The sequence below is a fragment of the Lupinus angustifolius genome, chromosome LG01 (assembly GCF_001865875.1).
Source record: "Lupinus angustifolius cultivar Tanjil chromosome LG01, LupAngTanjil_v1.0, whole genome shotgun sequence".
NCBI classification, from domain to species: domain Eukaryota; kingdom Viridiplantae; phylum Streptophyta; class Magnoliopsida; order Fabales; family Fabaceae; genus Lupinus; species Lupinus angustifolius.
Window position 1 is genome coordinate 26,792,918 of NC_032009.1, and position 24,709 is coordinate 26,817,626.

The 24,709-nt window shown below is 32.4% G+C and overlaps 1 protein-coding gene across 1 annotated transcript; it reads left to right on the forward strand.

Moving 5' to 3' along the window:
* Window positions 13,867-21,017, forward strand: LOC109359062 (cellulose synthase A catalytic subunit 2 [UDP-forming]-like). The gene is made up of 14 exons (XM_019603577.1): window positions 13,867-14,414; window positions 15,239-15,434; window positions 15,528-15,751; window positions 15,862-15,964; window positions 16,051-16,234; window positions 16,362-16,628; window positions 16,774-17,119; window positions 17,226-17,363; window positions 17,710-17,835; window positions 17,947-18,159; window positions 18,583-18,850; window positions 18,945-19,141; window positions 19,244-19,594; window positions 19,999-21,017. The coding sequence occupies exons 1-14, from the start codon at window positions 14,334-14,336 to the stop codon at window positions 20,584-20,586; spliced, it is 3,282 nt and encodes a 1,093-aa protein (XP_019459122.1). The 5' UTR covers window positions 13,867-14,333; the 3' UTR covers window positions 20,587-21,017.

Genomic DNA, 24,709 nt, shown 5'->3' on the forward strand with positions numbered 1-24,709 from the left:
ATGAAAGAAAATCAGTGTAAGTAGGAAATTGAAGGCTAACCCACCTCAACATTCTGATGTAATTTTTGAAATAAAAAATAATAGAGATGTGACAACGATTGGGGTTGGCCAAACCATGGTTAAACATAAGTAATAATGATATGTCAACATTGCCCTATGACATTTAAATAATATGTTGAGAATTAAAGCTGTGGACCTAAGTTCATTATAATAATACATATTTAACTACCCAAACCCTTCTCCCACACAATTCATGAAAATGTCCACAATATTTTGTAGTCCACAAAGTCTCAAAAGGTCTTAAAGCTTATTGTACCTTTATTTTTCTTTTCACGATGATATATTATTTACAATCTACCACATTATATTGAACAGTTGCTCTTCCCTTATTATAATTAAATCACTTTTTAGAAAGTTTTAGTTATCAATTTTATAAGATACATAAAATACATTGTATTTTTATGAAACATTTATTTTTACTATTATTATTTTTCATTTGTCCCCATTAAAAAGCCTTTAGTACCTAATTTTATTGTTGTTGTTATTAATGAACAATATTAAATAAGAGTAAGATTATAATATTATAATATTTAAAAATCATGAAAATTATATATTTTTATTGACAGGTACAATTTAGTTAAAAGTATTTTATAATAAGAATCAGGGGGAAATGGCTATTTAACAACTACAAGGCTCCTTTAAGGGAAAGATGTGACATTAAAACAATTACAAGTAGACCTGAATAAATCTTATAGGGTGAATTCCTATTTAGATATATTTTATTAAAATTAGGTTTTTTAAGCTATACCTGTTAGACTATTTTAAATCTGCATTTGGGTTGAGCTTACTCAATCGAGTATGGTCTACTAAAGTTTTCTTCATTTATTCCTTTTTAGGATATTTGGCTTGATAAAGTATACACATAATAGTAACAATACATCTTTTAATACACTCTTTATAAAACATGACTTAATATCAAATGATTTGTTTATTTTAAAAGAGAGTATAAAGCAATTAGATTTAAAAAAACTCAATGTTATATAGGCCGACCAAGCACAATTAGAAGCCTATTGAAGGTGAGTTTGAGCTTTAGTTTGACATACATGAATTATAACTGCGTCTTTTAATCTAACTTGATTTAGCACAAGTCATATGTAGGCTAACTTGAACCTACTAGGATAACATATTTTGACAGGCCTAGCTAGAAGAGACCCTTAGAGTAAAAAATTAGTATTACAATTTATAATTAGTTATAATTCAGTTTTGTTTTGTTAGGTTAATTAGTTATCTATAAATACTTGAGTATTGTATTTTTGGAATTCAATCAATAAAAATTCAATTAAACTTTCTTCTTCCTTAATGAATTCGTATATGCTTCTTAAGTACTAACTAGGATATTGATATGCGGTAGGTCAACCGAAGTAACGGTTATTAAGTAGTGCATCTTAAAGTTGAATGGCTATCACACCTCATTTTGTCGTACTTTATGTTCTGCCGAATTAAAATATGATATTTAATTAAAAAAATTATAAAAAAAGAAATTAATATTTTATTATTATTTTATAAATTTTGGTTGATTAGAAACATAGTGTCAAAAATTTTAGGAGAGAGTATCTTTTTTCTCAAAGTAAGATCACATTTCTCATATTAGTTGTTAAAGCGGAAGACCCATGTATAAAATATAATAGATAAAATGATACTGAGAATTTAATGTAGTTCGGCAATTTGCCTACGTCCACAGCTGAAGAACAAAAATTATTTCACTATGATAAAAGAGAACTATAAGTGTTTCACTCACTTCCCAAAACCCAAGTACACCTAATTTCACTTTCACTCAAGTATTTCTCACACAATTAGAACAAGAAAACAAAAGAGAGAAAATGCATTAAGCTAAGTATTTGGTGTGTCTTACAATGACATGGAGCACTCCTATTTATAGGCAAAGCTCCTGAAGATTATGTGGTCAAAGGGAAAAGAACATTAATGTTGGTTTCACCATAACCACTTCTTTTTACTTGGCTATAAATTCTCATTTTCTTTGAGATCTTAAGCACTTCTTCTTTTTTCTTAGCTCAAAAAAGTCTTTTCATTATTATTTTTCTTTTAACCAATATTGAATATTAGTTTATGTCAAATTGTGAATAACACATAACCAATATTTTTTGTCAAGTGGCCAGCGATAAGTTAAGTTGTTCTCACCCGCTGGCAGATATTAATTTATCTAAATGCACCATGTTGAATAGAATTTAACATGTTCTTCTCTTTCGTGATGAGATGCCAATAGAATATTGACATGTTAGCTTTAGTGAAATATATTTTATTTATTTTGGGTCAGTGGCTTATACTTTATAGTTTATATATATATGTGATGCTCATCATCTCAAACCTATTGAAGTAAATATGAGATCACGGTTTATGCCAAAAGGGGAAATTCAGACTGAAAATGTCCATAACTGTGGTTAAAAGTGGTTCACAATGATTTTAGGCTACATATTTAAAGCACATTTTTCCAGTTACCTAGTTTTTTTGAATGAAAACCAAGTTGGATATGAAGACTTATTCGGTTTGACTAATTTAAATGATCAGACCATTTTGTCAAGTAATTATATTAAAATAATATATTTTCATATTTTTTATTAAAGTAAAACAAAATATTATAACAGATTTCAATTTTTTTTTAATTTTAAATGAATTGTCTGGTTCACTTTATAAGTTATTCTGGTTTAACATGGTCAGAATTTTTCCGTTCAAAGTGGTTGAACCTTTCATTCAGTTAAGACTACAAATTTAAAGTCATTTCAAATTCGGTCAGCATCAATTAGATCGCCTAGTCTAGTCCTCACAACATTTTTGTGTGTGTTTAGGTGGGACTAATAAAAAAAATTAAATGAATCAAGATCCTCTCCTATATTGGACATGAGAGTTCTGTTTTTGTTTTTGTTTTCGGTGACAAAAATATTATTTCATTGTTTATAAAAAGTAAAAGTGCCACACCATATAATTTTTTCTTTTGTTTTTCTCTAGTATTTGTCTCTTCAATAATAAAAAGAATCATTATTTTGAATCCTCCTCACTTTCTTCCTTCTATGTTGTTATTATTGATGTTCAGACTATAAAAACTTTGTATCATATAGATTGTATTGATCCATTTTCTTTTCCTATAAAATAAATGGACTCAATTTTTAACCACCCATTTTTTTTGTATATCTAAAACATTATTATGTATCACCGAAATACATATATTACTTTATTAAATGAGGTAAATAAATATATTTATTGCATTTTTAATAGTTAACCAATATTAATGTTAGAATAATATATATATAATTTTTGATGCTATGTAATTTAATTAGTCATCGATTGGAATGATATACCATATACTAATAAGGATCTTATAATTGAAGAATATTAAAAAAGGGATTAAAATCATAACACTAGTGGTGATATTAAGTGTTGGAATTTGGTTTGTTGGAAGTCACTAGTGAGAACTTTTGGCTATAAAATCTAAAAAAATCTCAAGTCCAACATAGAAGATTTTTGGAAAAAAGTATCCCTTAAGTCTCACATTGGAGATATGAGAAACTTGGAAAAAAATCTCATGTTATAACTAGAAGTCTTCTCCCTTCATATTTTCTTACCCCAAGTTGAATGCGCTTTCATTCAACTTTTTCCTTCTCCCTCGTATTTCCGCCGATGCATTTTCGGCAAACTTCTCCCCATTTCTTTTTGCGACACTTAGAATTGGTACAGAGAGCCAAATTGTGGGAGTTTCGAGAACTGATACTAGTGGCCAGATTGAAGGAAAAGAATTGGCACGAGTAGTCATATTGAGGGCATTTTGAGAAGTGACACTAGTAGTCAAATTGTGGGAAAAGAATTGGCATGAGTAGTCATATTGATGGTGTTTCGAGAACTGACATTGTAGCCATATTATGGTGGGTGTATTTGAGATTGGTTCTTACAATACAGTAAGAATTCGATAACAGATATCTGACCTGTTTTATCTTGGGTATAGCGTGGTTGATACTCTGTTTACACATTCTGGGCAATGTCATGAAACGTTTTAAAGAGAGCGATCTGATCATGTCTCAACAAGTAAGTACTATTTCATGCCATTTAGAATTGTTGCAAGCTACAGTAACAACAATTTTAAGACGTGTCTATTGCAATGACATTCGTGGATAATATTACTAGACCAAACAACTATAACCTGAACAAACCATTTCAGTTTGATGGGACAAATTTCTAATGTTGACAACCTAAGATGGAATTTTTCCTCACTATGACAAAAGTTGTCACGTTCTGAAAATCGACATCCCAGTGGTGTCGGATGATGTTGAAAAAGAGGAAATGGATAAACTATCTATTGAAATAACTCTCTGAAATGAAAGTGATTACCTTTATAAGAATTTCATTCTGAATGAGTTGTTAAATGATCTTTATGATTCTATAGCTCATACAAGTTTGCCAAATTAATTTGGTATGTACTTGAGAAAGAAAGAAATATGATACTGAGGAATGTGAGACAAAAAATGATGTTAGCCACTATCTCAAGCATCATATGACTGATAACAAATCATTAGAGTCTCAGTCATACGAGATAAATAGAATTGCTCATGAAATCATTTTTTATGGTATGCCTCTAGAGAGATAAACTCACAGAGCCTATAATGTGTATTCATTGGGTATGTCGTAAACAGCAAGACGTACATGTTTTATGACATTAACGCAAAAGTAATCACTGAGTTTAACGATGTTGACTTCATTGAAGATAAATTCATTTTTAAATTAAGGAATAGTGGGGGCGCATCAACTAGTCACATACCTATGATTAGAGATAATTATAGAAAATGAAAGGTTTGAAATAGAACCTAAAAGAAGTAAGAGAGTAACAACTACTAGAAAGTATAAACTTGATTATATTGTCTATATATTCGAAGAGAATCCATCAACTCTCAAAGAAGTTTTGACTTCTTTGGATGTTGATTTGTGGCAAGAAGCCATAAATGATGAGATGAGATATCCAAAGTATAACAAGAAATAGACTATGTTGACTCATTCCATTATGGAAATTGAGATGAGAGCACTAGCAACAGCTAGTAAAGAAGCAAGTTGGCTGAGAAGCTTGCTTGGAGAGATTCCCCTATGGGAAAAACTGATTCTAGCTATATTGATCAATTGTGATAGTACCGCGACTATCGCAAAATTGAGAACCGCTTTTATAATGGGAAGAAACAACAAATTCGTCGTAAGCACAACACCAGTAGAGAGTTACTTTCTATAGAAGCTGTTAGAGTGGATCATGTATGCACTGAGAATAAATTAGCAGATCATTTGACGAAAGGACTAGCTAGAGAGAAATTCCATAATAATTCTAAGAGTATGCGACTATTGCCCTTAGAACAAGTATCACTCATGATGGTAACCCGACCTATCTGACTGGAGATCCCAAGAAATATGTTCAATGGGTAATAACAAGTTGTGAAGTGATATGAGAATGAACATGCGATAGAATTATGAGAAGCCTGATTCCTGCAACATATGTAAGGATGAATTAAACTCCTAATGATATATATACTCCAATTAGATTGGAGTACCTAGGCTACAGGGGTACTCTTGATAGACTCACCTATATGAATGTGGAAGTGGGGGCTGCTTCCTATGAAACTTAGGGGCATAAATTTCTAGAGCGTCCACTATAATGAGATAGACGTTCATGGCCTTTAACGCACGAGCTTTACAGAATACATCTTTGAAAATGTTGTGTGTGGTTTGAGGTTGGAGATAGAGTTCAAGACTATAAGCCACTCTAGTAAAATCTAGATCTTATTCAGTATGCAAATGTTCAAGTCGCATGACACATTTGTTTATGCACAATCTTATTGAGACCACAAATATTCTAGGAAATCATTTTTTAATTTCAAGTGGGGGATTGTTGGAACTTGGTATGTTGGAAGCCAATAGTGAGAAATTTTGGTTGTGAAATCTAATAAACTCCCAAGTCCCACATAGAAGAGTTTTGAAAAAAATAACTCTTAAGTCCCACATTGGAGATATGAGAAACTTGGAAAAAATCTCATATTATGAATAGAAGCTTCCCCCCTTCATATTCTCTTGTCCCAAGTTGAATGCGCTTTCATTGAACTTTTTCCTTCTCCCTCATATTTTCCACCGATGCATTTATGGCAAACTTCTCCCCATTTCTTTCCGTGGTACTAAGAATTGGTACATGCAACCAAATTGTGGGAGTTTCGAGAACTGACAATGGTAGTCAAATTAGAAAAAGTAATTGACACGAGTAGTCATAATGTGGGCATTTCGAGAACTGACACTAGTAGTCAGACTATGGGAGAGAGCGATTTGGTCGTAACTCAGCTAATAAGTATTATTTCGTGTTATTTAGAATTATTGCAAGCTACTGTAACAACATTAACTATTCGAAAGACCACAAGCTAAACTTGTACGTTTTTTCCTTCTTATTTCCTGGTGTTTAGGTGTGAAAATATTTTCTATAGTTTAGCAACAAGACGCATATAGTAGGTACTAGGTTCTTTAAATACAATTCCAAGAATTAATCTCTATTATATGAATGAAAATAGATTTTCTTTATAAAGACTAGCGTGTCGACCGGCACTCCGTGCCTTTCAACCTGCATTCTTATTTTTTCTGATACAAAATATATTATCTTCATGTTATACTATTTAATAAAAAACTAGTTAAATATAAAATGAAATATATGAACTCAATAAATAGTGAAAATATAAATAAAAGAATGTGTCAAAGATAATGATATATTAATATAAAAAATGAAAGTAATGTGCGGAAGTTTATATTAGTTATTAATGAAAAAAGTTACAAATGATAAACTTGGAATATAAAAATTATATTATATGGTGGTTATTTCTTGTTTTGGCTTTATTAACACTAGCGTGTTGACAGCCAGTATCGTGTCTGTCAACTCATTTTCCTATCATTTATAATGTATATTTGTATGTTATAAATGTCAAACATAATATTTTGTGTTAAATATTTGTAATATGTAGTTGAATTTATTTGATTGGTGCAATGTTCTACATTAAAGACTGATAGTCATAATGTAAGAATAAAAAATAATTAACCAAATAATATGAGCATATATTAGGTGGAGAGGAACATTAGGTTATATATGATTTTTTTGTAAAAATTAAAATATAGTGAAGGCAAAATAGAGAGAGCCACAAATTACACCATGATGAATGATTATTTTGGGGTTTCCCTTTATAAGTAGTATAGATATAACATATTCGGTTAATCTCAACTCACCTACCTACAACAATTTATATGCTATTGATGGTTAAGAACATTCTTGGTATATACGGAAGAAAAACACTTACTATTACTTTATTTTTATCTTTATTTTATTTTGAAAATGATGTGAAAATGATGTAATTTTTTACGGTACATAATTATTAAAATCTACTATAATTAGTTGGAGATTTTTAAAATATATTATTATATGAAGTCTCACCTAGCTTATTATTGGATAAAAATACATTATTGATAGCATCACTTAGCAACTAACATTAATTATAAGCACTAGTTACAAATATCTCATAGGCCTTGGACCTATAAGTGTGATAAAATTTATAATCATATTCTCTAATAATATATTGGTAGTCACTGAATGCTCCTAAGATGTAGACATAATTGGACAACCTCGCTAAGAAATTCTCATATTTCTTATCTCATATTTATTTTTTGCATTTTATTTTATTATTTGTGGTCAATTATGCACATAAGGATGACAATGAAAGTTGAACTTGTGGGTACCTCTCCGAACTCAACCCGAATTTAACGTAGAAAACTCGTTGTGACTGAGTTTAGGTTCAGGTTTTACCTGAATTCAAATTTAGGGTTTGGGTTTAGTATGGTTGATACCCTACATCAAACTCGCCTTGACCTCAATTAATGTATGTAAAATTACAGAATTAGATATATATATATATATATATATATATACCCTAAAATGTAATTGGGTTTTTTTCTCTTCCTAATGTGTATTTCTTAGGAAAATAAAAAAATAACAACAATAAAGTTTATATTAAAAATTGATGCATTTAAATTTAAAATATCAATTTGCATGCAACCTTATCTATTTTGGATTTCTTAAAATGTATCATATACTACAATATTAAAAAAATTCAAAGAACATACAGTAAAACATGTCAAACACATATTATTAAGCATTACTCACTTTATTCCTTTATATGTGTTGTCCTAGAACATATAGTAAAAAGGTCAACATATAAACCATGTAAATCATTTTTTTAACAAAATAATATTAGTTTTCCGATTAGTTCATTCTCAATTATTATCTATACTTTACTATTATTTCTTTCTCTCTACAATAGTGATGACAATAATATAGTTGATAAAAAAACAATTCATTTTGTCTTCAGCTTTATCAATGAATATTTTCCAGAAACCTGCATGACTTTATAAAAGTGCCGCCACACCATTAATGTTTTATTATTATATCGATGCATTGCAAATTAAACTAGGCTAATGAAGTGAACTGCATATTACTCCACATTGTATAATTGTTGTGACCTTATGCGGTTTCTAAATTCTAATTAAAGATAGCCAAAAAAAAATGTGTATACTATGAGTTTTATAAATTATTATTACACTATCTATATTTAATTATTATTCATATTCTATTATTCATATTTAATTATTATTAATTCTTTAAAGAAATTAAATATAATTATTGTGTATAAAATTTTATACGGACAGTAGATAAATAATACACTTTAAATATATAGTTTGGGCTCCATTAATTAATATCATTAAAACAGCATAAGTGGTCCTAGAAGACATCTTCAAAATTTTCAATTGTATTTCCAAACTAACAAAAGCTTTTGGCACTGTTTGATCTATGACTTTAATGTGAAATTTGAATAATCGACTTGTTTATGCTCTTTCATTATTTCACTGCAAAAACATTTGCAATGTGTAAGTCTTGTCTTCTGCAATATGTTTACCATGCTTGTTCACGATACTTTTGTGCGTTCAGCACTATGAAGATTCCTTCAGAGAAAATATAATATTAAAAATAAGTTTTTTTTTTTTAATTTTATTTCTTCTGTTCACCAATTCTATAGCGAAAATGTTATCATAAAATGAAATTTCTGAATATTTCTTATTATTGATCAAGACATGACAAATTTTATTTAATGTAAACTAACTAGCTAACAAACTAATAAATACATATCATAAAACAATTTAACATGTGTTAAATGTGTAAAATATGGTAGCTTTATTCTCTAATATATTAATTTATTTCCTATCATATCTATAGACTAACATGTTTTCTTTAAACACACTATTCTTCTTACTGTACTGTTAGTAACATCATATTTGTTATTAAATCTGCAAGTACAAATCTAAAGGCTGGTCCTGTCTAAATTGTTTGTCCATATCTTTAATTTTCTGTATATATTATCAGATCAATTTTCTGAAGAATATTTTATCATTAACTTTTCTTTCTTATCCTCACTGCAACATATCTAAATAATATATCTATATATATATATATATATATATATATATATACTAAAGCATATATAGAAACAGTGTAACAAGCAGTACTAGTTCTTCTGAGTGAGAAAACACTAAATGAACTATTCGAGAATGATAGTTTGTTGTTGGAGTTGTTGTCGGTGTTGTTGCAGGTACAAGTATTATTAGAAATTTAGGACCTCTTTCTCCCAAAAAGCTAAGGAAGCAAAAAGCTACTTAAATTTCGCAATCATATGAGCACCCCTTTCTCCCAACTTTGTATACCCATATTGAGATAGAGAAATAATACAAGTTTCAACCATATTGAGTTTGCATGACTCGCAATGAAGGTTCTCACCGGGTTCGGTTTACTCAAAACCGCACAAGGTTGGAGATGACAACATTATTTTTAACCTCGCTCAGTTTGGGTTCAGGATTGAGTAAGCACAAATAAGGCCTCTAGCCTTCCCATTGCCATTTTTAGCTGCACAACGATCACTTGAATTGCATCAATAATTAGTATCATAACCAACTGGTAGATGACTCTTAAATCAAACACCAAATTCATAGTGCAAAAGTTCAATGAAACCGATAACGTTAGATTTTGGCAAGAATAGTGAAAGATGTGTTGGTTGGACAAGGTCTATCCAAGATAGTGCACAAGGATACCATATGAGTTGAAGGAGAATGAAACATGGTAGAACCTTGGTAAGGACCATAATTGTGTTATAACTAGAACCCCAAAAATCCATTTATGGATTAGGACCCAGGTGGAGTATTAGACTCTGAGACAGGTGTTGACAATGTCTCTCTTGTTGAAATAGAGAATGATCTACTATGAGAAAAGAAGTAATGAATTCTTATGGTGTTCCTAAAGAATGATGGTAATTGTTAGAGGATCAACATAAGCACATGGGTGTTGATTAACTTTGGTGTAGAATGTAACACCATCCTTAACTTTTATACAAGGTTATAAAATAGGCATTGATAAAGATGAAGGGTGTGACACTGCCATTGGTTTGGTTGCAAGAGTACGACATGTGTATTGGTTAGCATTGATGCAAAACTTGTATTCCTTTTATTAGAGTATGATACTTCTTTCAAACTATGATTGTTAGAGTATACAACGGTGATATTGGTTGAGACTTGTCAAAGAAGCTTCATGGTTCAATGAGGCTGAGTATTAATAAGGACAATCATTGGTGAACTTTGGTGTAGAGGTTTCATAACATCAAAAGACTTTCTATGAATGGAGAGCTAGGTAACATGTTCCATTGGACAACAACACGAGAAGAGTGAAACCGAATTCATATTGCAGAAGTTCAATGAAACCGATAACGTTGGATTTTGACAAGAAGAGTGAAAGATGTGTTGGTTGGACAATGTCTATCAAAGGTAGTGCACACGAATACCAGATGAGTTGAAGGAGAATGAAACATGGTAGAACCCAGGTAAGGACCATGGTTGTGTTATAACTGGAACCCCAAAAATCCATTTATGGATTAGGATCCAAGTGGAGTATTAGACTCTAAGACAGGTGCTGACAATGCCTCTCTTGTTGAAATAGAGAATGATCTACTATGAGAAGAGAAGTAATGAATTCTTATGGTGTTCCTAAAGAATGGTGGTAATTGTTAGAGGATCCATATAAGCACATGGGTGTGGATTAAATTTGGTGCATAGTGTAACACGATCATTAACTTTTATGCAAGGTCATAAAATAGGCATTGATAGAGATGAAGGGTGTGACACTACCATTGGTTTGGTTGCAAGAGTATGACACGTGCATTGGTTAGCATTGATGCAAAACATGTATTCATTTTGATGAAGTATGATAGTTCTTTCAAACTATGATTGTTGGAGTATACAACGGTGATATTGGTTGAGACTTGTCAAAGAAGCTCCATGCTTCAATTAGGCTGAGTATTAATAAGGACAATTGTTGGTGAACTTTGGTGTAGAAGTTTCATAACATCAAAAGACTTCCTAGGAATAGGGAGCTAGGTAACATATTCCATTGGACAACAACACGAGAAGTTGCACTACAAATTTGGAGAATTGGACCCCCGTTAATATCACCAAGGATACTTGAAAAAGTTTATGCTGAAGGGAGATAGTACTTGAAAAAACTTAGCTATAATAAGATATCATCAATCTATTTCAATCAAAGTGAATATTGTTGGGATACTTAAACAATATTAATATATGAAGTTTCTATTGTCTAATATTAGAATATAAAAGAGAAACCAATATCATATATGGACTCATGTTTCTTATTATAGCTAGCATCGGTAGAGATACCTCATGAGCCTTAGACCTACAAGTATGCTAGAACTTATAATTCTTACTATATAATAATATTTTGGTAATCGCTCAACATTAAAATTAATTGAACCTTGTTAACAAATCCTCATATTTTTTCTCTTCTATTTATTCTTTTCGTTTTTATTGCTCATGTCCAAAGTTTTTTACTTTGCACCAAAGTGGCTCTTACACGAACCGAAAACTATGATAAGTTCATGATATTTTTTATCGGAGAGAATGAATGACCAGGGGACAAATCGGGTTGGGTTATGATTGTTCATTATCTGACCCTAAATATTGACATAATCTAATTTTTGAACTCGACCTTACACCTGATTAAACCTGACCATATTCATGTCTGATCACAATCAGGTCAAACCACGTGAAAGGGTAGGATCGAGTCCTGATCATCCTCCCAATGACAAAAACTATTTTAACTTAAATTCACGATCTTTGATTACTACTTTAAGTTTTTATTTTTAAAAAAACAAAATAGTACACACAAAAAATATTACATACCAAATTGACTATGAGAAAAAGATGTATGTACACATAAGTTTTATATATTATTGCATTATTCACTATTTACATTTAGTGATTATTAACTTTTAAATATAAGTAGTATAATGATTATTCTCATTAGTTTTACATTAGATTGTATCCTTGTATACACTTTATACGAGAAAACATCTTATATATCATAAAATGTGTCCTTGCTATAATTGGTTGAAAAAAATTAAAGTTAAAAATTGAATAAATAAATATATTTTAACCACCATGATAAGTGATGATTGCAATTTGTACATACATATTGTGACTTAATGACAAAGGCAGCAGTATATATACATACAGCTTATCGCGTATGTAGGGAAAGAGAGAGAAATGGTACTTTTTAATTCAAAGACATAATCTACGCCACGTGAGGTGATCCTATTTGCCAGTATGATCCAACGTTTACTTCCATGAAGAGTGTTGTAGTTCCTTTCTTTCTTTTACGAGTTTATCCCTTTTCTTATCTCCTAACTTCTTCTAATCTAATAATTGCCACTCACAAACCTTACTGGCCAATGGACCCAAGACACAGAAAATAACAGAACAAAGTAAAACAGTTAAACGACAAACACCGTTTCGATTGATTTTTAACACAACACACCCACCACTATATTTAATTATTACACTTTGCCGACGAAATTGTTACCCTTTTTTATTTATCTATTTGTCCCACACATAACTCATATTTAATACCTATTAAAGGATGACAATAAAATGTAATAGTATATAATATTAAATATAATATATCGAGAAAATCATTATAATATTTAATAATAATATATCACGAAGAGAAAAAAAATTGATTATTATTCAACACCACCCTAGTGGGGCATGCATACACGCCAACGCCAGTAACTCTGGCCCCCATCTTTTCCTCATTACTATGTTGGGACCTAATGTATTATTTTTTAACTAAATTGCATGCACTAATAAAATTAATTATTATTTTTCATTATTTATAAAATATTATAAGATTATAGTTTTACACTTTTGCTTTCATTTAATATTTTAATTGATTAATTGTCTTATTGACAATAACAATAAAATAGATATAGTAATTTTTTCATATAAATAAATAGAAAGAAAAGTAATAAATATTTCATAGAAAATATAAAGTATAAAACTATCAAAATCCTTCTCTAACATGTCTTAATAACAAGAAAAAAAACATATTATTACCGTAACTGCTACTGTTTCATTTTATCATTATCAAAAAATTCATAGAGTTTCAATTCATTTATTATGCTTTGTTAATTTATTAATTTTTAATAATTGAAAATAAAAAAAGATTTTAATACATATAAATGTGTATAAACTTCTTACATATAATCCACTATTCACAATTTCACATACATGTTAATTTCAAATATCAAAGTTAGTGAAAATGGGTGGGTGTTTTTAATATCTTGTATGATTCCATTGCTTTATCTATGGATCTTTCTTTCTCTGAATACAATTGTATCTCTTACACGTCTTTCATTTCTACACATATACACTACCCTCATTATCACTTCTTTGTATTATACCACTCTCTCACTCTCATTCTCTCTCTATATATACTTTGCCTTAGATTGGGATCAGCCACCGTCGGTGGCTGCTTTCTCAAGGAATTCAAAACACTCTGACACAGACAAACTTGTTCTTCATTTATTATTCATTACTACTTCAAATCATTACATTACATTACATTGTTGCTACATATATATTGAAAAAGAAGAGAAAAAAAGAGTGTGTTTTTTTGTTTGTTGGATCGGTTTTAATTGGTGTCTTATGTGTAATGATAGTAGCAAGTGTGGAATGCAAAAGTGGATCTTGTGATTGTGTGAGACAACCTCAAAATCAGATCTTTATTGGGTTTTCATACTCCTGAGGTTGTTGTTGTTTTTGGGGTTTTGGTGTATTTTGAAGATTATTAAGAAGTGTGAAAAAGTGAAGTAATGAACACTGGAGGTAGACTTGTTGCTGGTTCTCACAATAGGAATGAGTTTGTGCTCATCAATGCTGATGAGAATGCAAGGGTTAGTTCTCTTTCTCATTCACCTTATGGGTTTTCCATCTGGGTTTTTTTAATACTAAGATTGTTTTGGTTTTTGATGTTTCAATTTTGTGTCTTTTTCTTCTGATCTCGTATGTTGCATATAAAGTATTAATCTTTTCTGTTTTCCCTTTTTCTTCTGCGTCGGTGGTCTTCAAACAATGCTGTATTTTGATGCATCCTTTGTAGTTAGTTTTTTCATGTTTTTTTTAGTTGGGGTAATAGTGTACCTTTCAGTTTTGCATTTGTAAACACTATATTATCTCCTGAATTTTTGGCTATGAAGATTCGGAGCTTAATTTATGGGTTCTTTTGGAAATAAGCTTCAGATTTAATTGATTGTTGTATAATTTGACCCTTTTGGAGGATATACTTGGTGATCTACATCTTCAATAAATAAAAGTTTCTGCAGATTATGTTTTTTTGCCTTTTCCCTCCTAAAATTAGTTGGGTTCTCTTTGAAGATTTATTTGACTGGTGAGGGTGGAACAATTTACAATTGCCTATTATTGTTTCACACATTTGATGCCGGCCTGTGATTTTATTTGCTTGTGTTGTGATTACCATTGAAAATATCAATTACTAGCATGTATTATTATGTAAATTAGATTGCACCTTTCTCTGCTTTCATTTCCTTGCTTTTCTGTGCAACAAAGGCTATTAATTGGTACTTGCATTTGTAACCTTTTCATAGGCTGAACTTTAAGAATTCTCAATCTTCTTGGCAAGTTGCATAATTTAGTCTTCTAAGGAATTGTGAATCCGGTGCCAATAACACTAATCTTTTTTTTACATTGCTGTTCTCAGATTAAGTCCGTCAAAGAGCTGAGTGGACAAATATGTCAGATATGTGGGGATGAGATAGAGGTTACGGTGGATGGGGAGCCCTTTGTCGCTTGCAATGAGTGCGCTTTCCCTGTTTGTCGGCCTTGCTATGAGTATGAGAGAAGAGAGGGGAATCAGGCATGTCCCCAGTGTAAGACCAGATACAAACGCATCAAAGGTGAGATTACTTTTATATTCCTCTCTGAACTTTGTAACTTGCCTCGGTTGTAGCCATTTTCTTACATTCTTAGCACCAATGAATGAATTACAGGTAGTCCTAGGGTCGAAGGTGATGAGGATGAAGACGGTATTGACGACTTGGAACATGAATTTGAATATGAGAACCCTGATGCTTTTGGTCAGCGACCAAGTTCAGAATCATTGTATTCTGGACGTGGCGGCTCTCATGCTAATATATATGGCATCCCCACTCATTTGGAGCATGGTTCGCCGCCTCTCAATTCTGAAATCCCTCTCTTGACTTATGGGGAAGAAGTATATCTTCAAATTTCCCTTTGATGTTATGTCTGATTTTCCTTCGATTTTTGCATTACCTCACACTGGGAACAATGATCCTCACTTGAATACTATTGTTGCTTTTTTAGGATTCTGATATATCTTCAGATAGACATGCTCTAATTGTCCCCCCTTATATGAATAATGGGAGTAGAGTTCATCCCATGCCTTATCCCGATCCATCTATTCCCTGTAAGTCTTGTACAATTGTTATATTCTACAATGTGACATTTTGCATTATCTGTTTATGTTTTCATTCTGATGCATCTTATGTACAGTGCAACCAAGACCAATGGTTCCAAAGAAAGACATCGCGGTATATGGGTATGGAAGTGTGGCTTGGAAAGACCGGATGGAGGACTGGAAGAAAAGGCAGAGTGACAAACTTCAGGTGGTGAAGCATGAAGGGGATAACAATGGCGGAGGTTTTGGTGATGAACCTGATGACCCGGATATGCCCATGTAAGTTTCTCACTCAAATTTAACATTTTTATCCCCTTTCTGTTCCGAATGTGCTACATCACATATTACGTTTTTTGTTTTTGTTTTTGTTTTCTGTATTAACATTTTTATCACTATATTATATCAGGATGGATGAAGGCAGGCAGCCACTTTCTCGGAAGCTACCTATCCCTTCAAGCAAGATAAATCCATACAGAATGATTATACTTCTCCGCCTTGTAATCCTTGGGCTTTTCTTTCATTATAGAATTCTCCACCCGGTTAATGACGCATATGGCTTGTGGTTGACATCAGTCATATGTGAAATATGGTTTGCTGTATCATGGATAATGGATCAGTTTCCAAAATGGTACCCCATACAGAGAGAAACTTATCTTGATCGTCTCTCACTGAGGTAGTTCAGCTGACACCTTCCGGTGATTTTATTTCTTGATTTGCCTTTATTCTGTACACAATTATATTTGTTGTATATCTCATTCTGTTCTTCATCTTCAAATTCCTACTATGTTGGTAAAGGTTGGCTTCTTACGTTGCTGCAGATATGAAAAAGAAGGGAAGCCATCTGAGTTATCCAACGTGGACGTCTTTGTCAGTACAGTTGATCCCCTGAAAGAACCTCCTTTGATAACAGCAAACACTGTTCTTTCTATCCTTGCTGTTGATTATCCAGTTGATAAAGTTGCATGCTATGTCTCAGATGATGGTGCTGCCATGCTTACTTTTGAAGCACTTTCTGAGACATCTGAATTTGCTAGGAGATGGGTTCCTTTTTGTAAAAAATACAATATTGAGCCCCGTGCCCCAGAGTGGTATTTTGGTCTGAAGATTGATTATCTGAAAAATAAAATACATCCAGCATTTGTCAGGGAAAGGAGAGCAATGAAGGTTTCAACTTTCTCTGCTTGCATTTTTTTATATAATTTGCTTATTGAACCCAAATGATGCAAGCATTTGACACTACTAATGGTCCTTTTACTTTTGTATGTTACAGAGGGATTACGAAGAATTTAAGGTGAAGATTAACAGTTTGGTGGCCACAGCTCAAAAGGTTCCGGAGGATGGATGGACCATGCAGGACGGAACTCCTTGGCCTGGAAATAATGTGAGGGATCATCCTGGCATGATCCAGGTAAGACGATATATCAGTTTAACAGATACCAAAAATATTTTTGTATATAGTGCCAGGCTTCTGGTGAGAATTGAGATGATATTGAAATCCATCTTTACATTTTTTTTATTGCCATCAATCTTAAAAATTGATTTTACGAGCATTCTAAGAGGTGTCTGCTCGCTATTAGTTCCCCTGTATACTCATCTTCAAACTGGTTGGCAGTATATACTGAAAGCCTCCCTGGCTTGCAAGTAGACTTGTATGTGCCAGCTTCATGCTTTGACTAGAGGATTTGGATTGTAGTGGTCAGCATTTCACTGACTCTGAAGATGGAAACGGTGACATTCTTTTTTGTATTTTGCAGGTCTTCCTTGGCCATGATGGAGTTCGTGACATTGAAGGAAACGAGTTACCTCGCTTGGTCTATGTTTCTCGAGAAAAGAGACCAGGCTTTGATCACCACAAAAAGGCTGGGGCAATGAATGCTCTGGTAAGTCTCGAGTTACTTTTACTTAGGTTCAGGTTCAACTTATTATCCAATGGCCTTAAATAATGCATTTTTTGTAATAATAATAATAACAATAGTAATTATTATTTGCAGGTCCGGGCATCAGCAATTATCTCAAATGCTCCTTTTCTTCTGAATGTTGATTGTGATCACTACATTAACAATAGCAAGGCACTTAGGGAAGCTATGTGTTTTATGATGGACCCTCAAGTTGGGAGGAAGATTTGCTATGTACAATTTCCTCAAAGATTTGATGGGATAGATCGTCACGATAGATACTCAAATAGGAATGTTGTATTTTTTGATGTAAGTTTTCACCTCCTGCTGCTTTGCTTATTTCGATATTTTTCTTTTTGCACTTATTACATGTGTTGGGAAGTAAGTCCCACATGGCCTTCCTGCCACATTGTCTCGGGAAAGGTTTAAATACCTTATAGGCTACGCATCTCATTTCCAATTGGTTTTGAGATAGAACCTTAACATGGTATCAAAGCCAGGGCCCAACTTCTCTCTGGTTGTATGGGCCAAACATGCCCTTTCGTCACGCGTCAAAGGTAACACATCGCCTGGTTTCATAGGTTTCTATGGAGTAGGCATGTTGGGAAGTAAGTCTCACATTGCCTATCTCATTGTCTCGGGAATAGATTAAAATACTTGATAGACTACTTCTTTCATTGCCAAGGTTTGAGATAAAACCTTAACAAGTACTAACTCCTCAATTGTAAACAGATCAATATGAAAGGATTGGATGGAATACAAGGTCCAATTTATGTTGGAACTGGGTGTGTTTTCAGAAGGCATGCCCTTTATGGATATGATGCGCCTAAAAAGAAGAAGCCTCCAAGCAAAACCTGTAACTGTTTGCCGAAATGGTGCTGCTGTTGTTTTGGCTCTAGAAAGAAAAAGAATGCGACCTCTAAGGATAAAAAGAAGGTCAAGCACAGTGAAGCATCGAAGCAGATACATGCACTTGAAAATATCGAGGCAGGGAATGAAGGTTAGAATTTTGGTTCATGTGTCTGTCTTTACAAATTAAAACACTTCCTGTAAGGAAGTTCCTGGATAGTAAGACTAAATTGATTCCTTTTCAGTATCCAACATTGTGAAGGCACCCAACTTGACTCAAACGAAGTTGGAGAAGAGGTTTGGACAGTCTCCGGTATTTGTAGCCTCCACACTTTTGGAAAACGGCGGAGTTCCACGGGGTGTGAGTCCTGCATCACTTTTAAATGAAGCCATCCAAGTCATCAGCTGTGGTTATGAAGACAAAACTGAATGGGGAAAAGAAGTTAGTACTCCTGAAATATATTTCTCTTATTTAACTTTTAAAAATTAGTTTTCCAATTCTTATAATTCTTCCTTCTGCTCATAATATTTGAATTATCGCTAGTGTGGGTGGATATATGGTTCCGTGACGGAAGATATCTTGACTGGATTTAAAATGCATTGCCATGGCTGGCGGTCTGTGTACTGCATTCCTAAGCGGCCTGCATTCAAGGGGTCAGCACCTATCAATCTTTCAGATCGTCTACACCAAGTTCTTCGGTGGGCCCTTGGGTCTGTTGAGATTTTTTTCAGCAAACATTGTCCAATTTGGTATGGCTATGGTGGTGGGTTGAAGATGTTAGAACGATTTTCATACATAAATTCGGTTGTTTATCCCTGGACTTCCCTCCCGTTGATTGTGTACTGTACTCTACCCGCAATATGCCTTCTGACTGGAAAATTTATTGTACCCGAGGTAAGATTTTGTGCAGTGTCTATTGTATCTTTTTGTGGTAAGAAGTCACTTGAAATTTCCCTTCCCAACCAAGGAATTAAGAAAATAGTAAACATAGTGCATGGTTTTGTGAAGATTCATTTTTGACAGGTCAGATGGATTTGTAGATTTTAGTTTTATTAACTGTCTCAAGAGTAGTACTAGTTTTTGGTTAGTTTTCACTTCCAGGCCTGTGGAACTAATAATGTTAAATGTGGAGAAGCTACAATTAAAATGGTTTTGGAGCAAATCACATGCGCATTGCATTGCCTTTTAACTTCTGTAAAAAAAATCGAAGGTCAATCGCATTGCACGTTACTATGTCATTTGTGTCCCGTTTTACTTATGGATACTGATATGCAATTTTCTATGTTGTATATGTGCAGATTAGCAACTACGCCAGTGTTGTGTTCATGGCCCTCTTCATATCCATTGCAGCAACCGGTATCCTTGAGATGCAGTGGGGTGGTGTTACTATAGACGACTGGTGGAGAAACGAACAGTTTTGGGTTATTGGAGGGGCTTCTTCGCATCTCTTTGCCCTTTTCCAGGGTTTACTCAAGGTTTTAGCTGGTGTTGACACAAACTTCACCGTTACCTCGAAAGCTGCCGATGATGGAGAATTCTCAGAGCTCTATATCTTCAAGTGGACATCACTATTAATCCCTCCAATGACCTTATTAATCATGAATATTGTCGGCGTGATTGTTGGAGTCTCAGACGCCATCAACAACGGTTATGACTCGTGGGGACCTCTCTTCGGTAGGTTATTCTTTGCCTTGTGGGTCATCCTCCATCTCTATCCCTTCCTAAAGGGTTTACTTGGTAAACAAGATAGGATGCCCACCATTGTATTGGTGTGGTCAATCCTTCTAGCCTCCATCTTAACTCTCTTATGGGTTAGAGTTAACCCGTTCGTCAATCGAGATGGTCCGGTGTTAGAAGTTTGTGGATTGAATTGTGATGAATCATGAATAAAAAACAGTTGAAGGTGTTTTCTCAGCTACACTGCATATCGAAGAAGCAATGCATTCGATACGACACGACGCAAACTTGCACAAATTTTTGGATGGAAGTTGTATTTTTTCGGGTGTGTAGATAAAGAGGAAGTGGAAGAAGGGTATGTTACACATTGTTACTTGTAATAGGAGTTTACATTTATTCTTTCATTATATTTCTGTGGGTTTATTAGTGTTCTTCTCTTTCAACTTTTTATGTATTGTTATAAGAAAGGGTGTTTGAATGATAAATTAATCCCTCTCCAAAATGAGGGAACTGCAGTTTCAAGAATTAGTTGTCATATTTTTAAGCTCGTTTTTCTTTAAATTATAAAGACTTTGGGGACATGGTCCTATGTATTTCTCATTTGTAATACCATCAGTTATGGATATTCTTATTCCTCACATGTTCTGTTGGTTTATTATTTAATCCTTGGCACTAGAAAGTTGGCGCTTTATTATATTGTTGGGATTATTAATGCAGTTTGCTTTTTCAGATTTCTTCAGTCTTTTGAGGTATGTAATTTTCCATGTTTGGTATTATTAATAACTAGATGGGTGGCTGAGGAACTGAAATTATTGCTTACATTTAAGACAATCCTTCTGTCATCAGAACTAGCACAATAATGATAGCTATTTAAGACACCTAATATATAGGCTTTTGTTGGTTAAATAAGTGTATCTCAAATTCCAGATAAAAGATTAAGAACTAGGTCTTTTGTCAGAATAACGTATCCATGCATGTTGACTTATAGATGAGGAGATGTTATCTTCTGTCCTAAAAAATATCATCATTTGTAATTGGTCAAAAAAATATTTAATTATTAATTTTTTTAATTTAAATATATTTTTTATCTAATCATAAGTGAATGATATGAAGTGATACATTTTTTAGGATAGAGAATAAGATTACTAGGTCTAACACTTTATCTTATCGACAATCCTTTTGTGTATATATTCACCCAGATCCTTAAAACAAAGTATATATACTAATATATTACTTTGTTATTTTTCTTACTTAATAGGATATATCATTTTGTTAGTTTGTTAAACTTGAGTTTTTGTGAACAATTATATGTTGTCTTAAATTATGTTTTGCACCAATGAAAATATGTTATATTAACTACAAAAATTAAACATTTATTATTTTTTTCTGTTTTTTATTTCAATCTCATTGATGCAAGACGTAGTTTGAGACAACAGATCTTTGTTTTTTCTTTGGGTACTACCAAAGTTATCTCCTTATCATTTTGAGTAAGGTACTAATCTCTTTCAAAGTTTATGTCTGTCTCTCTCAACAAGTGTCGCTCTCAAATATATTCTTATTCTTTTGTGCAGGTTCATTCCCACCTTTTTGCATTGCAACAAATGCATGGCTTGGGTAGTAGAGGTGGTACCTGTTGCTTTGGAATGATTTTGAAGTAAAAAGTCATTCAATCTAACTTGAAAGTTAGTTTGAGTTTGATTGGTTACAAAATCAAATTCAATTCATTCAAAGAAAAATTACTTGTCATTACGGTTTGGTTCTTTTAATTTTTAATATTTTATAGGCAAATTAAATGAATATTAAAATGAATGCAATGATCGACCTTTCATCCACTAGAAAATGGTACATGTGTGTATTTGCATTTCATTAAATAGAGGCTTGATCAAATAAAAAAAATTACAGACTAATATTAGAATACGATTGTGAAACTTATATCTAAATATTGATCATTGCATATAAATAATATGAAGTATTGAAACAAACATATTGTGAATGAAAAAGTATGAATTAAGAGAACTATGAATCTTGGATTACAAACTTCCCCTATGATTTTTTTTTAAAAATAATTTTCGGGCTCATGTTTTGTTTCCTAATTTGGGTTAAGCCTTATTCCTTAAGCCTCCCTTGAGTGATATGATTTACTTCTACCCCAATCTTCATCCTTATCTCATTTAATTGGCAAGACAGTATTTAGTTTGGAAAGTTTTTTATAACACCCAACCACTATCCCCAACAGCAACTATCAAGACTGGCCACATGGTTGGTTTCAAACCATCCATTTCAAAGTCAAGTCACGATTGGGCTGGGACAAAAAGTCTAGTGCCAAATTTTGCAGATACATTTGCTCAACAGAGTTTTTTTTTGTAGTTTGCTTGGTCCAACTTCCTTTCCAATGTCTATTTGAGACAAAATTCTACTAGAAAATTTTGTGTAGAGATATATAATTAAATTCTAATTTGAATTAATTTATTATATATTGTCAAAATTTTATTGGTTGTCTCAGATCTTTATACAAGTTTTTCTCATATTTAACACGGTAAACTTGCAATTTTATGTTTTGTTATCTCTAACTAATATGAGGAGGCTCATTTAAAGTACCTTTAGCTTAAAATATACAAATTTGAACCATTGAATATAATAACTATTGAACACCAAACATGATTCACATAATATTCAACACCCCTTAGCCAAACAACCAAAGTAAACCAATATCACCCAAACACACCAGCATATGTCAGAAAATGACTGAGGAAATGTGACTCTGGCCCATGACCCTGACCGAGAAAATATGACCCTGATGCATAGTCTTGACCAAGATAGCATGACCCTGATTCATGAAGCTGCACATTAAAATGACTAAGACAGACGAAACATGACACATAAGCCTGGTCTAGAAATCATGGCCTTGGCGCATCAGACATACCAAAGCAGACAAGACATGGTGCACAAATCTGACCGAGTAAATGCAGTCTTGGCGCATGAGCATAACTGAGGCATAGAAGGCCTGGTGCATGAATCTGATCGAGAAAGAGTGATCATGACGCATGAACCTGACGGAGAAAAGCAAGTCACATGAACCAGAAAACCAATCTTGGCCCATCATAAGGGATTTAGTTGAACATTTTAATTAATCCAAGTATTTTGCTTGGGCACAATTGTTAATTGCCATTTTTGGATATTAAGTGTATAAATAAAACCATTAGTTTTATAAGTTAGTTAGAATTCTTTGGGTAACTTGTTTTTAACCAATTGTAAATTGTAATATAAATAGGGCCTTGTGGCTTTTCATCAATTAATGAACATACATATCATTCAGTAATTTTCACAATAACTGACATTGTTATACTTTAATTAATAAATTAGAAAGGGTTATGTTGACCTCTGTTGGTTAGCTATTTTTAATCTATTAGATATTGGATATAGATATTCAAGGATGCTAAAAATGCAAAATTCACCATAGATTTTAGAATTTGGTTAAAAGAGGAATGTTCCTTAAGTTTTGGATCAAAACATAGAAAGTTAACAAAAAGTAACAAAAAGTGCCTTTTTCATACACCCCTAAAATAGAAAGCGGATTTTATTTTGGAATAATATAATTTAGGAGGAAGAATTACATACATTGAAATATTATTAAATAAGTGAAATTTATATTTGTATATGCGTTGGTATGTTGATTGAAAATTCAACTTTGGCTATTGCTTCTCTAGTGCTTGCATGCAATGGAGAATGGATTGTTGGGTATTTACATAAATTCATGCTAAAGTCAGAATATGGAAAGAAGCTTAAAAGGTTTGATTAATCTGTCAGCTTCTCCAAACTTTTATTTCGCAGCTAATCATGATAACATAAGTTGTGCAGTCTAAATTCTAGCCCAGATCAGTATATTTATTTATATATACAAAGTGTGAAATATTAGGAAGGATATTATTCCATTTATACCTAAGTGGATACAAACTTCAAATTTTCTTTGAAGGGTTACAAACTTCAAGTCAAAAAAATTGATTTTCATAAATTACATGGACGTGCAATTATATTGCAATAGAAAAATTGTGGTACACGTATTGAAAAGATTAAACTATTCAATTATAAATTTTAGGAGTAGTTGTTTCTCTACGATCTCAGTTGATATGTAGTGGAATACATGTGCATAGAACTCATACACAACTTTTAACATTATTTGGTTTCGTTATTTTATGATACACTATTTATATTTAATTTTTATTAATTATTTAAAAAAAAGTAATTCAAATAAATAGTAAATAATATATTAACTATGTCTTTACCTGATAATGTATTAATATTATCCTCATATCCTTAGCCTATTCATTGTTT